The 16,140-nt window shown below is 34.7% G+C and overlaps 1 protein-coding gene across 3 annotated transcripts in view; it reads right to left on the reverse strand.

Annotated features, from left to right (window-relative positions):
- The window catches only part of LOC108687524 (transcription factor AP-2-epsilon), a 91,558-nt gene that overhangs the window by 19,823 nt on the left and 55,595 nt on the right, over positions 1 to 16,140 (reverse strand). For all 3 annotated transcript variants that reach the window (XM_018193315.1, XM_018193314.1, XM_018193313.1), the window contains exon 5: positions 1,973 to 2,171. In XM_018193315.1, coding sequence (XP_018048804.1) covers positions 1,973 to 2,171 — 199 coding nt within the window. The remainder of the gene's footprint in view (positions 1 to 1,972; positions 2,172 to 16,140) is intronic.

Raw genomic sequence — 16,140 nt, forward strand, 5'->3', positions numbered from 1 at the left:
TAAGATTTTTCTTATTGATCTATCTTATATATTTAAGCCATGCAATCACTATGAGTGACACATTTTGTTTGAATTGAACGTATCTTCCACTAGGAAATGTCGAAATGTATTTTGAATTGTAACAAGATATGATTGGATACTAAAGATAGCCTTAAGAGGTTTGTTAATTTTATTATTATATGTTAACAAATATATTATTCTAATATTGCAGCTAATTAACTATGCCTAGTTCTCATCTTGAATTGTTTTTGAATTTCAAGCGTCCATTAATTATAATAATTTGTTTAATCCTTAACATTCTAATTTTATATCTTATTATATAAATTTATTATATAGGATTATTTAAAATATTATAAAAAATATTCCCAGTCAACACCAAAAAAAGTAACATAACAACGTTATAATTTCACATTCAACAATAACTGTTACGTGACATTGTATGTGTTATATTATTATACCTGTTATTATTGAGTCCTGAGTGTGTTTGATGTTACAATACATCACTTTTGGTTAGTGCCAACTGGATTATTGTTATCATTTTACTGAATATATTTAAAATTTAATAAATCAAGATATACTTTGTTGAATTTTCTGCGAGTTTGTTTGCGATATCTTGAATTTCTTTCAGGAGAATCGTAAAATAAGTAATAGAGCAAGGCGCGCGTGATTTTGCAATGTTTCAGCGGTAATTTCGTAATACCTATTGCGAAAGAAGGATTCAGCGTGAAAAGTCGTGCGTGGAAGTACAATATATCTGACCGCTTGCAGGGTAATTTATCCACGCCTTTGCTGATAAAACATTGCGCAATGAGCAGTGCTCTAGCACCGGATAAAACGGTGAATCAGATAAAGGCGGGGTGCTCTTCCACGAGGAGCATCTATAAATCAGGTGAATGTCTGTGCCCAGTTGGGCATGAGGGCCAGATGAACTGAACGCGCGGGTTTATTAATTAGTCCCGCGGATAAAGCCGTGTAACAAGGTGCGTCTTACGATCTTTTACGCGTACGCATTGTCCCGATCGCGCGCCGTGTCAGTTATACCGATTGCCTTGATACGGCGACCGGAAATGTCGGCGGTAATGTGCAACGCCGTGTGTTTCGTATTTCATTTCTTACCGCAGCCGCAACAACCGCGAGCCGTAACAGAGCGCGATATATCCGGGACCGCGAATTGTTGCGTTTTCAATGCGCCTCTGTAGGAAGCGAGATGCTGCACTTGTTATCTCGCGTCATCCCCGCGTGCGACGGAATATTCATGGGAAATCGCGATTGAGCTCTATTTTCATTTCGCGCGCATACGATTGGCTTAGTAGAGCCTGCAAGGGAATGCACGAGAGATTCGTATCAATGCAGATTAGATGCTTTTCGTTTTTTTTTCCTCCCATATATTCCACAAACTCTGTTTTGATTTACGATTGCATAATAAGTTCGACGAATCTAATCAATACACCATTTATAAAATCGAAAAAAATGTATTTGAAAAATTTGCATATGTGAATATTATTAAACACTATTACTAATTTAAAACAATTAAAATTTTTTTTATAATTTTTATAATTTTTATAATTCTCAAGTTAAGACAACCTCTCCTTCAGATAACGGTATATGTCGGGCACCTTCGTATCGTGAAAACTGCGCTGATTCTCATGTCAACGACATTTAATTCCTCGCGTGTAATACCAAATTATATATAACGGTTTACTTGGCGAGAGCCTGGTGGTCCGAATGATTAAAAACTTGCGTGATTAAAAATGGATGAATGAACTCTCTTTCTCCATTTTTCTTTGTCGAAAGAATTGTTCTGAGAACTCTAGGGAGAAAAGGGAAAAAGAGAATTATTGCACCTGCAAATCGATGAATCTCTTGTCGACGTATTTATTGTGACGGAGTGCAGAACATGACAGGAAAACGTGAATCGATATATTTATTTCTGCGTGATTCTATTTGAACGACTTTTAAATTAGTCTCTTACCTTCGTAACACGCCACCGAGAAGACTCGCGTTCAAACATTCTGGTGGCGACAGTCGTCTTTGTACCTCTGCTACCGTAACTTTGTACTTGCTGGTGCTGCTTAGTAACGATAATCGTCCTGGAACCGAACAGAATACGTCCGATGGTTGCGCGTTTCCGGTCAACATAGCCTTCTCACTCCTGTCCGAAGGTTTCATATCTGCAAAATTAAAAAAATGTGACCGTTAGAGTGATCTTAAGTCTTTAGAGAAATCTCAAGCCTTACACTAAGGCCCCTATTCTCTAACTCTTAACAGGTTTTATACAGGTATACATAGTAAAAAAGCTGCGCAACGACAATATAATGATATTGTTACTATCATAAAGAGTTAGAGAATAGGGACCTAAGATTTATTTGGCATATATCTATTTCAGAAATATTATAAAGTAAACAGCGTTCGTAGAAAATGTGAAGAAATAAAAATGAAATAACATAATTAATCATAATGAAAAAAACTCTCAAAATTTTTAAAATAACAAAAGCACACATGTTAGAAATCAACGCAAAAAATGATATATATATTAGGTAATTTATTATAATTTTGACAATTAAGATAAAATAAAGAACTGTCTGCACAAACAAGAGCAATACGTTGAAATCTTAAAACGTCAATAAACAGTAGATGAAATATGTATAAAATATTTAATTCTATTAATATAAGAATATTAAGATGAGGACATCCATTTAGTATTATTTCATTTTAGGAATACTATAAAATAGATTATCTAGGTAAATAAAGAAATAAATCAATAATTAAAAAAAATAATAATTAAAAAATCTTATTTTCAATTAAAGGATCTTATTAGTAGTGTTTAATAATATGCAAATTCACATATGCAAATTTTTCAAAATTTTTTTCCATTTTATAAATGATTGATGTTGATTTGATTCATTGAACTTATTACGCAATCGTAAATCGAAACAGAGATATTGGTATTTCAAACTAGATTGATCATTAATTTTAATGATGATGATGATAAGCATTTTAAAAATCAGCAAAAAACTAAAAATAAAAATAAAATAAAATAAGAAGCTATCTATAAATAAAAACAATACATTAATAAAATCTTAAAATAGCAAATATGAAATATTTAATGGATATAATTGCCTAAAAAAGAATAGTTGCTAAAGGAAGATAAAATATCGTTAAGCTATTCTTCTCATGTACTACTTAATTATGTTATTTAACAGAACTTTGGTATAGGTTATTCTAATCGAGTCATGTTGACATATTGCGTGCGAATGAATCGCAAGGTCGCTAGAATATCTCGGCAAGTGAATGAATACCTGGCATTATTCATGATCAATACACATCGATAAATCTTCAATTTGCACACCCGGTCCGACTGTTCTGGATTCCTCCCGTCACATTATCGATCGGTGTAATGGTAACGATTTAGTAGTTCTAATAAGCCGAAAGATTTCCAAGAATTATCGAGCTAGTTCAATTTTTTTTATCTAATGAGCATCTAAACGAGTTTTATTAATCGAGTTTGTTATACTCTAGAAATGAGAAATGAATTCCAATTAGATGATCGGTATATATCGCATATCTTGCGATATTTTTCATGATTTACTCTGATTTTCGCCGTTTTCTCGACAGAACGATAATAATCAGTTTCTTCGTTCATCCAGCGACGGAATGCAATAATCCAGTTAAGACTGCCGTATAGTCCATTCTCGTAGGTCAAAGTGAGAGATTCGCGACTCGGTGAAGCAAGAAATACCAGAACCAAAGATCCCGATCCGAAATTATGTTATACAATCTCCCTCCTTTCCTCCTCCTCCTCCTCCTCCCCCTCCTCCTCTCCTCCTCCTTCTCCTCCTCCCCCTCCCCCCCCTCTCTCTCTCTCTCTCTCTCTCTCTCTCTCTCTCTCTTTCTCTCTCTCTCTCTGTATGTATTTACGTACAGTTGTGTGTACTTGTATTTGCATGCGTAACCGTGATCAGGGCAATATCTTCGGCGAATATTTTAAATTCGTCCGTACCGTTCCTGTTTTAGCTCCTATGCATCGAACAGCCCCGCATTATTGCATCCTTGCCCTGGAATGCTTAATATCGTGCCTTGGGGCCCCGGACAAAGCGCGTTATTACATGGCAAAGAGATGGTCAACTTATAACTCAACGGAGTTCTTCATCTTCGCCGACGCACAAGGGATGTATCTTGCGACCAAGTTTCACATCCCGAAATCGCTAAACGAGAGACATTTCACAGACGAAAGTCTGACTTAATCTTTTAATAATTAAGAAAAATGTAATTCCTCGTGATATAAGAACTTCTCTGTTTAAAGGAAAGTTCGCTACTAAATGTACAGGGAACGTAATATGGTATATAATTTAAATGACATAATAAAAAAAAAATTAACTCCTGTATCTACGAACAGATAAATTCACCGTGGAATATTTATTGTCTTAATATCAGCTAACTATCACTACGTTTTGCTTGATACATCACCGAGATTCTCGACTAAATGCACCGTCATTCAACGAGTTAATGTCAGCATGTTATGACAGATACACGAGGACGGCTCTATAAATCTAACCGATAGATATCTCACGGCATTTTTACCGTGCCGTACTATTCCCGCTCTATCGCTCCCGCAGCGCGACTGTTGTTCATTTTGTTGAAACGTAAACGTCGTGATTGCGACGCGTCGAGTTGTGCACCGAGAATGTATGTCGCTCGAGAATACGAACGCAGTTCGATATTCAGAAAACATCGTCGTCGTCGTTGTCCACATCCTTACCGTGCCCGGCATCGCAGGAGAAAGTAAATAAGTTGTCCGTATTATCTATGAGTGCCGGAATCGATCCATGTCGATCCATGTCGATGTCTCGATCTCGCAGGTCAAATAGGTAATCAATTTCTGTGCGCACCAAATAGGTCGACTTGTCGAGTTTATAAATTATAATGTTCGAGAGGAAGCTGCGATAGAAAGAGAGAGGGAGAGAGAGAGAGAGAGAGATTTTTGTTCTCTCTCTCTCTCTCTCTCTCTCTCTTTCTTTCTCTATCGCGGCTTCCTCTCGAACATTATAATTCATTAACTTGATAAGGGGGATCCTTTTCTCTCTTTGTCTTTCTTTCTTCTCAATAGGTGCGTAACGGCTCCAAGTCGGCTTTAGTCGATATAACGTTGAAATGATGTTAGCAAAAGGAGAAGAGTGAGAGAGAGAGAGAGAGAGAGAGAGAGAGAGAGAGAGAGAGAGAGAGAGAGAGAGATAGGAGAGAGGAAGAAAGGAAAAAACAATAGACTTACACATCAAACATGCGTTCTTTCTTCGTTTCCTTCTCGGCCTGATATTAACGAATATATTAAGTATAGGTTTTATATAGATAACATTAAAACAAGTCTTTTTTTTTCAACGTATATCTTGACACTTAGGTAAGACGTTAAAATTGTCTTCCTTTTACCCTTCGCACGATGATATATTATCTTTCTTTCTTTTCATCTAATCGCTTGTATTTTTATCGAAAATACATACTGTCGACTGACCTCGAGTATTGTTACTTCAGAAAAGTTTAATCTTCCTCATTCAAGATTTAAGTACTTTATTATATTTTTATACAAAATATTATACACTATATGTTTTTGTATTATGGACTACAGCTGATTGTAAACGCGATGTTTCGTTCGATTGCATTATGAATAGATTAATCACAAACAATTCCAATTTTTCTATCAGATATATGTAGAAAATAAAACATGTTTCAATTTTAAATGAAAAATGTATTTATCTGAATTTTATTTATTTGTAATATTTATAATAAACTTGTGCATACAGATTTTAATTTTTAATTTAATACATTGCTAGATAAGAGAATAAATTATTTTATTACTTTAACACATGCATATTGTCAAAGTCACATTAAAAAAAAAATGACAAATAGATTTCATGAAAATATATATTATATTTTTATATATTATATTTTTGTATCTTTTCTCACATTTATAACATATATACACACATACATACATTATATAGATTCTTATTGAATTATTTATTCGATTAACAAAGTATGATCTTCCGAATACGTATCTAATAAATTACATGGAATTCACAAATGTAGGATGATCCGAACTGTTTTCGCTGTCATAATCCGGGATCTAGTATATTCGCCGAATTTACAGTTGCGTCTAATTAAAATTTTGCGAATTTATTGAAACGCGTAGTTTCCGAAAGACAGTTACGATTCAGTTCGTCAAGTACCAACGGTAGCACGTACGCGTCGTTAGAGAACATCATTTAGAGATGCCTAAGTGCTGCGAGCATTTCTAACCATCCGATGTTGCTATCTCGAACACTTATCTCGATTCCAGTAACGGTTTACGAACGTATTATTAATTTATTTAATGAGAATAGCTCAGGCTTCGTTTATTTTCCTCGTCGGGTCGGCATCTATAGTGCAAAGCGTATATAATTATCGTGAGCTGCCGTAACCTTTTGCCGTGTGAATTGCGAAACCGTTTCACTCATCAGACGAACAACCATTATCGGTCTCTTTATCGCCGTTTAATTATTCACTCCTATCGGGTAATTCGATAATTGTAACAGGTATAAGCGAATTAGTAAGATTTAGGATTGAATAAATTATGATTGATCTCATTGTCATACGACACGCGTATTTTAAATTATTACGTGACACTATCGCGACAAAATGGACAAAATAGAGATATTTTCTCCTTTGCCCCCATTTCGGAAACTCTGAGAAATAGAATTCCAGCAAAGACTAATTTTGAGTATTCAACAATGAATTACATCTATGAGTGCGAGTTATCAAGATAACAATTGCGAATGCCATATGCTCAGAGATGTGCTCTGCTTCTCTTCGTGCAACAATGCACTCGAGTTTCTCATGAAATTCCCATCTCAGACCTTAAAGTAGATAGTGCTCAGGAAAATAACACTAGATAATTTGTCAACGTGTTAAGGTAACGTTATCGCAGATGCAACTTGCAAGCACAGTGCACAGCCGAACGAAATATTGTGCGGTTTATCCCTCGATTAATAATTGCAGATCGGCTCGATAAATTGTGTTATTCAAAATAATGTTCGCCCGCACGTAATTTGTATATGTATCGTTCGCAATTATTCATACCATTTGGAGTCTCTCGATTATGCAGCAACCTGAATCACGCGTGACCATGACACAGGAAGCACTTTACATTCTTACATCTTCGCGTTCTTGTTCTGTGTTCCGAGAAATATCTTCGAAGAAACTTATGAGAAGAACTCATGAGATTTGCAACACGAACTTTCCTCCTCTTTCGAGAAGCGTCGAGCGGAATAAGTGAATAAAAATTACTTCGAGTGCATCGGTCTTTTCTGCATTTATATTGTAAAATAATGCAGCATTTTAAATTTCTCTGTTAACACAATATAAAAGTTCTTTTCTACGTTTATTGTAAAATAACAAAACATTAGATTGTCCTGTTTAGAGAAATATAAAAAGAGTTATGATATTGCGATGAATACTACTTTAACATAATTGAATTTAAATAGGTTTTTAAATTTTTCTTATGTCTTTGAAGGCAATAGAAATGATTGATACTCTTTTAAAAGGAGCAATCATTTCCAATTTTTCTGTCATATTATTGAAAGCGATATAAAAGAAATACAATATAAAATATATTTAAATTATAAGGAAAAGATTTACTTAATCTGAGTAGTATTTGCGTTCGAAGTAAACCTGTATACATATATATATATATATACATTTTGAACTTTAATTTAATAAAATTATTAGATAAGAAAGTAAAGTATCTCATTATTTTAATACGCATATATTCATAGGTTATAGGAAAATTTAAAATTACATTTATAATTAATCCAGAAATAGTAATAATTTTGTAAATTATGAAATTACTAAAATAATGTAGCATATATGAACTAGCTTATAATTTTCCCAAATTATTGTTATTTAATAAACGATCAAAGTTACATCTTATACATTATTATTAAATTTATCAATCTGTGTTAAATCTCCGTTAACACCTATACTTCCTATTATATTAATTAACGTATTCTATTATTACGTAATACAAAATAATTCCTCTGAATATTCTTCTGAATACCTCAGAATATTATTACATGCAATTAGTTGTTCTAAATGAAGTTCTTATAGTATGCCGAGATTATAAATATTAAATGATTTGCAAATATATTCAACATAACTAGGAATATGTATCATTAAAAACAGATTAAATATGTATATCAGCTGAATAACATTGTTAGAAAAATTTCTAATAGCTTGGTAATTGACAATATTATACAATTTTCTTACATATTTATCTTAAGCATGCTTAATATCGTTTTCAATCATCCTTATTACATAATTGAAAATACTCTGATAACGTCATGAAAATTACAACGTGATCTTATCATGATGGATAAGGACAATTTCGATGAGAGAATAAACGCTGCGAGTAAAGCTTGAGATTTATTTATAATCTTAACGAGCGCAACTATAGGTGGTGTGCAAGAGCGCAGTAAACAAATTTCGATTTACATAATCGTTTCTAATTTAATCCTAATTAAGAGTCGTCTCAAATGCGTGTATGCGTGAAAGAATTATTGGGAAATACAGCGCGACTGCAACTATACGCTCATCGACGAACGACTCGTAAAACCATCGACCGCGAGTTATAAGCCGTGGGCGGCTTAATTAAATTCCACTTGGAAGTCGATAGCGTGGAAAAGTGATAAATCGATGCAACCGATCAGCTGCTCTTCTCATCGCCGTCGGCTGCTGAGCAACAGGCCGACAGGTAGTTCGCCATAAAAGGCGAAGCTGTCGCGTACTAGGCGCTATCGTTAGAACAACATATTGCAACTTTACAACCGTCCCTAAGTGCAGTAACATTGTCGAGAGTCAAAGGTGATGACAATAAGCGGTCGCTTAGCCGTCAACAAGAGCTCTCAACGAAGGAGTCATTCGCTGTTTCTATTTTATAGTTCGCACGAGTGGGGGATCTTGTTAAATAAGATAAATACGATCCGCAAGAAATCGGTGCGAAAAGGTTTCGTCGTCCGTCAGCGCGATAAATGCGCGTCTGTTTGTATGACTTAGTTCATCAAGATTGTTGGCTAATCGGTGCTCGTTTGTTGAAACGAGTTTGAATGGGAACGTCGAGATGATACACTGTAAAAAAATATTTTGTATTTATGTTGGAAACAGTCCACTCAATTCCTTGTTAAAATCTTATTCGAGTTAATTTAACGCAATATGATGATATTATTTAAATGTTTTATGTTATTGTATAAATTGATATTCAATATCTCTTAATGTAAAAATAACACAATTTGAGTAAGAAGTTGGAGCAAATAACATAAAAATAATGCGTTTTAAAATTAAATAAATAACGTAAAGATTTCTAAGATGTACAAACAAAATACATATTATATAATTTTATATAATTACATTATATAATTATTATAATTGTATTGAAAACATATGCTTCGACCGCGGTTTACTTACAAATAATATCAATATTACTTTTTTTTTATGTAAATTTTTTTACATAATATTTGTATTTATACAATATATTTTTATCTTGTGTTGAATTAACACAAAAATTTGAATGAACCATTTTGAACATGCAAAAGTTTAACGTAATTTTTCCAACTGTACCATTGCGTCAGAAATAATGTACGCGGTTTTATTCGAAAATTCGGCTTAAAAATAGATTTGTCGAAATCCTTGTTCAAATTTCAGATAAAACTTTTATGCTCTAAATTCTTTTGGAATGGAATCTCACTCTAAAGAGTGAAAATTGTTCCAGCCTTAAAAAAGAATGCCTCAATTTTCAATTTTTAAGAATGAGATTTCATTCTTAAATGACAATTCACTTTAAAAATTTTAGAGAGTAATAGAATAAAATTTATTAGCCGATCGAAAAATAAGTTTCAATAGGAAAATGATGATTGAAATCTGCAAGTATTTGCTAAAACCGACAATCACGGTAATAAATAAGAGAATCGTCTATGAAAGGGAGAAAAAAGGGAGAGAAAACATCGAAGATGAATGTACCAACGTGTCGGCGATCCTGACAAAAGATGCGATACTTGCGAGATTAGATTCACCGCTCGCTCGCGAACCTCGGTTCGATCAAAGAAAGATCTCAGTCGGCGGTTAAGTAACGCGAACTTACGTCCCGTACAACGCGTTGCACAACAACGCGTCGGCCGGTTTTGATCGCGGCCAGGTATTCCCCTGTCATAGAGCGTAGTTCATAGAATGTCTAACGAGATAGATCATAAACAACAATGGTCTAAGACGATATGAAGGCGGAGATTCGCTCGCTTCGTTCGCTCGCGAGAACCGCTCAGAGAACCCGTCTGTTCTCCGCTCGCATCCACCATTCAGCCGACTCGCCGTCGATTGCCTTCCCGCTTATCTCACTATGGGATTTCTTTCACGTTACAAGGAGTCACAACAACTGCGACTACACGATAGCCAAGGAAGAAATTAATCGTTTGCGCGGGCATTCGCGTGCGCGCGGGAAAATATACGTCGCTAGTGCATAAGGAAATGTAGCAACGCAAATGTGAAGTTAAAAGCGATGCCTGGCGACGCACCGCATTTATTGTGGAGCTCGCGTTATAAATCGCTGTCACTTTTTCTTCATCTCTCTCTCTCTCTCTCTCTCTCTCTCTCTCTCTCTCTCTCTCTCTCCGCTTCGTGAATCGTGAAACTCAGTCAGTTTCATAGAAGAGTGACATTAACAAGGTAACATTCTCGACACTGCCTCGCTGATTGCGAACTTCGGCTACGCAATCTAAGTGTTTGTGTCCAGCTATTTAAACTGCATTGTGCTTGTTCCGGACGATTTCACCGTATTCCCATCCTAGATAGACGAGCCGTTATTTCCAGCATCTGAGAAAAGTCTGGCCATATAGACACATATGTATGGGTTCGTTCACTAGTACAGTTCCATAGGCGTATTCTCGGCGGTTAATAACGATTGCAGGTCAGGTCGATGTAATTTTCATTCCAACGGAAGCCATTGAGTGGAGGCTACGGCGACTGTGAAGACCGAAACACGTTGGTCGTCAATGAAGCAACTGCGACGGTGGCGAAACACGACAGTTTTCTACCAGGTGGGCATGCATACGTTCTCTCAGAAAACCGGTGTGGTCGTGAGAACCATGCAAACACGCGATAATATGCAGAATGTCCGGTACAGAAAGAGGTTAAGGAATTCGTCACATCCGTCGATATCGCGATTGCACATCACAATTAATAAAATATAAGCATAATATCATCATTAAAGTCGCATCTGAAATCCATTAGATGACATAAATATAGGTTATCATTAAGTGTTAATAAAAATAAATAATAACAATTCCATTTTTTTTCCATAGTTAAGTTATATTATAAGAATTTGTTTTTTAATTCTCATATTTGTTATTAAAATATTCGTTTTGTTTGTGTCAAAAGAATTAATGAATACGATATAATAGACTAAATAGACATATACATTTTTTTTGTTGTAACTTGATAATTGAGTTTTATTGCATTCTTTTGTTTGTAATCCGTAAAAAAAGTTTCTTATTTTCATTCTTGTTATTATTAAAATATTCACTTCGTTTCTATCAAAGAATAATACAATCAAGATACAATTGAATATATGCAACAAAATTCAAAAAACATAAGTAAATTTTCAAAAAATATAAGTAAATTAAATTAAAACGTCTATGATAAAGTTGAAAACTGAAATACAGTATCTTAATTGAATTCGATAAAAGAAATAACGAGATAATAACATAATGATATGTTAAGACGAAGTAGCTGCTCCAATTTGATCGGTAGCTCGTCAATGAATGAGCGGTCGTACGAACCTTTCATTATAAAATCGTGGATTAAAAAATAGAAGGAAAGGAAAAGAAAATGAGAACATCTCTTTCGATCCAGTTACTTTCTCGTGTTGCTTAAGTCCGTTCCGTTTCATCGGCATGTTTCTCCGAACAGAGCGCCGTCTCTTGAAATGCGCGCTTCATTGATCTTTCATGCCGTTATTCTCTACGAGCCAATAAGATAATGGTGGTTCTTGTTATTACAGAAGAAGCATTAGCGAACAATGTACAAAGGCAAACGTACAAAATTTAAAAAGACAACGATAATAGTATTTAATGCAGCGTCGTTTAATCGATGTTGATTTATTATGTTACAAGAACGATATATTCTTCTTTCAATTATCCTTGAAAACTCACAAATAAGTTTAATTTCACGTTATCAGAAGCGTATTATTATATTGATAAAAAAAAGAAAGGAAATCTTGCAGTATTAGAAATTTTTATGGACACAACATGGATAAGGTGTATGTTCAATATCTTGATGTGTACATCGACATATAATTTCTGGACATATACATATAATTCTCATTATATAGGAAGCTATTTAAAACAAGTTAATAACATTGGTGTAATAACCGTTAATATAATATCATGTATGGGTGTCACTTCTTGTAGAAGATATAATGATGTCGTTAATATTATTATATACAGCGATACTCCGCTGACTGTAAATTAATTATAATAAGGTATTAATAGTATATTAATGGGAAAGCTATTTGCTTTACTGGTTTCTTTCAAATTAAAAGGAATACGACAAATGAAAAGTATGTCAATTAGGAAATCGATTGACGAAATGCCTCTACAATCAATATATTCGCTCGATGATTGAGCAATGACGTGGCTTGAAATGTTCATTTAGATATACAGATAGCAAATTGATATATGTTCGTGACTTGCAGATAGTACGCATTAAAATTGGCGCATGTCACGTGCAACGCCAGGATTCATTAATATTACATAAAAACAATTATCTCTCTTTTTCTCTCTCTCTTTCTCTCTCTCTTCTTCTTTCCTCCCTCGTTCTCTTTCTTTCTTTCGTTATGTTATTAATTGCACTTCTTCATTCCTATAGCAATTGCTCAAGCTGCACTTCATGTTCATACATGTAGTAGTCAATCCTTTCTTTAACAATCAATGAATAACGATGGAGTCTAATACAAAAATGTATCCAATTTAAAAATTAAATATTAATTAAAAATTCCGAGAAAAGTACTGTGCGTGTCAAAGCAATTAACAGCATTCCTCATGCTCTATTATCTAAATCGCAAAAGAAATAAACGTAAAGAAATAAACAATCGCGAAAAAAACCTTAATTACAACATTAAAATAAAACTTCGTCATACGTTACTCAATGTTTTTGCACTTATTAATCTTGTACATAAATTTTATTAAAATTGTAACGAGAACGTTACTTTTGTCAAGTTCGAGCTTTAAATGTGGGACTGCTCAGTTAAGGGACAAAAAGAGATAGGAAGATACCAGATCGATAGAGGATTCGAATATCAATAGAGGAAGCAGAGAAGAAAGAGCAAACTGGCAACAAACGTAAACAAGCTGAAGACAAATAGACATCGATGCCCGTCGTTAATTCATCCACATTGTAAAGTTAGAGAAAAGAAACTCTCTCGTCGATCTGGCGATTCGTTATTATCCACAGCCGCGGGCTATTTAGAGAAATCATTTCGTGCGCGAGCGATGCAACCGTCTCTCCGCGTCCATGATTCTAATGAGAGGCACACTCTCAGCGGCGCACGCACCTACATATGATTTATGACGCGATTATATAATGTCGATTATTACGACGGTGTATCGATACACTATAAATTGATATAGCCGTGGCACTCACAGAGTACTGACAGGCGATGCGCAATTATTGCATCTCGTGGATTTTGCAAACAGGTGCTCTCGTCAAGCCTGTAGATCCTAGTCTCGTCAAGGATCGCGTCAAGGCTGGATCAGCGATCTTGTGTAATCTTTTTGATGAAAAAAAGGGGTCTCTCTCTCTCTCTCTCTCTATCTCTCTCTCTCTCTTTCTCCCTGGACGTAATCTATGAATAACACATATCTTCTGTTTTATTTCAGATAACCACAGAAAATACCTATGACTTATCCAAATTGACTTACAGTTCGTGCTGTCATTTTTTTTTGTGTGACTGTCTATATTCAGGCCGTCTACACCATCATGTATACAACGTGATATTCTATATTTAAATATTAAATAATTTGAATGAAAAGTTCAGCGCAGGTTATCCGTGACACATATGATACAAAAGAATCCTGTTATTAATTATATATTAGAATTGGGTTCCGGCAAAATGAGTTAGTTTTTACATATATAATACAACTTATAATATGGTGAACAAAAGATATCATAAGAACAAAGCACAATAATGGATAGTTTTTAAACTATAGTGTAAAACTAGTAATTACAGAGTACTTTAATACATCATAGCTAAAATTAAACTGTCTATTATTGAATTTTATATCTAACGCTTTTTTGTTCATTAAATTACAAGTTACATCATATATGTAAAAATTAACTCATTTCATCGCGAACCATTTTCCTATATAATTAGTGAGATCCTTTGTTAAGAATATTTCATATCTCAGCGGTAACAACGATCATTTTGAAATCGCGTGTAACGTTCAAAGCTCTCGTATGATGAAGATATAACAAATGCTATTGTTATATGGATCTTGTTCAATCCATGGACGCTTGTATTGGATCCAGATGAAATTAAACTTGACTTGGGACTCGTCGAGTTTGCGATCACTATCTACGTCGATATGTCATTTAACGCTCTGTAGCGACGACTTCGAAAAAAAGGAAGAAACTAGCCCGAACAAAGTTCAGAAGCAGCACGCGCATCAGCGTGAAACAATTACTGTTACCATACGTGACTGCTACTATGTGAAATATCTCCATCTGCGAATAGCCTTGAGCCCATAGCTCGAGTCGTTCAATACGTGCGTCCTGGACACGCACAAATAATTTCCTGGGCAATCAATGCACCGGAAACTTAACCAATCGACGCGTACCAACGACTTCACTTACTTCTCGACCTTGATTGGTTAGCTGGTGTGACTGGGGTGTGACTTTTCGGCCGTGAAGGGACTTCACGCCGAGAGGGCTTTTGCTAGGCAGGGATCCACCTGGCCCCCGGGGCAACTACAAGCAACGTGGCGATCGTTAATTTCATTAGGGACTGATTTTAGAAGTTTAGCTGCCTTTATACAAAGATGGTGGATGCCCTCCATTCGGAAGGGACCACGCGCGAAGGGTCCGCCTGCTGAACAATAAGAAAGGCACTTATACTTCTTCAGTATTTGAAATTTGGAAGCGATCAGTGTATTTTTCTTTCAGTGCTTCTGCATGATTAATATTATTTGAATTAAACTCATTTTCATGATCGTGTGTTTAATAAAAGATATATTTACGGCAAATGTGCGAGGGAAGATTGTTATCATAATCTATCAATCTGCCATCGCAAATAGAAGAATAAAGAATGATTATCATTCGCTGGCTCGCGAGAAGTGGCAAGGTGGAAATATTGAATAGTGCGAAATAGAAGAGAACCATTAAAGTCGCATAGCTGTATCGTTAGTTGATCTTTTTTGAATGATTAATTACTTTTGATTCTTCTTACGGCTGAGCTGCGTAGATAACAAATTGATCCATACAAATTCGTATTGTAGAACATGTGTTGCCTTAAGTAAATTAGCAAATACGATATACGTAGTGAGAAAAGACTTTTGTACTTTTAGATACGCCTTCATATATTGTAAGTAATAATTTTTGAAAAAGAAGTACATCAATATTTTTTTTTAACAGCTTAGGCTGTTAGTCTTAACTTTCTCTTTCCAATTACACTACAGCACGACTTACAAAATCTTTTTTTCTCGAAAACAGATATCGACTTTTAAATTATTTTCGGTCTCAATCACGCACGAAACAAATTGTTTTTTAAGAATAAATTATGTAACTAAAACAATGTAACTAAAACATGTTAATTTCAACTGTTGTAACTGTATGATTAAAATTTCGTAGAGCATTATCGCTAAAAGAATTTGTCCGTCCTCGATATCTTGTGGTGAAACTAAACTGGAGCGCGTCGCCGTCATCGAGTGACGGAGCCAAGGTAAGCCACAATAATTGTATAACCGGCTTCCGAGAAGCAGAACGTGCTCACAGTTAGCTATTATAATATCATATAATATGATACATCGATATTATATATATATATACATATATATAATACTTTTAAATATACAT

Source organism: Atta colombica, unplaced genomic scaffold, assembly GCF_001594045.1.
Source record: "Atta colombica isolate Treedump-2 unplaced genomic scaffold, Acol1.0 scaffold207, whole genome shotgun sequence".
Lineage (NCBI taxonomy): Eukaryota > Metazoa > Arthropoda > Insecta > Hymenoptera > Formicidae > Atta > Atta colombica.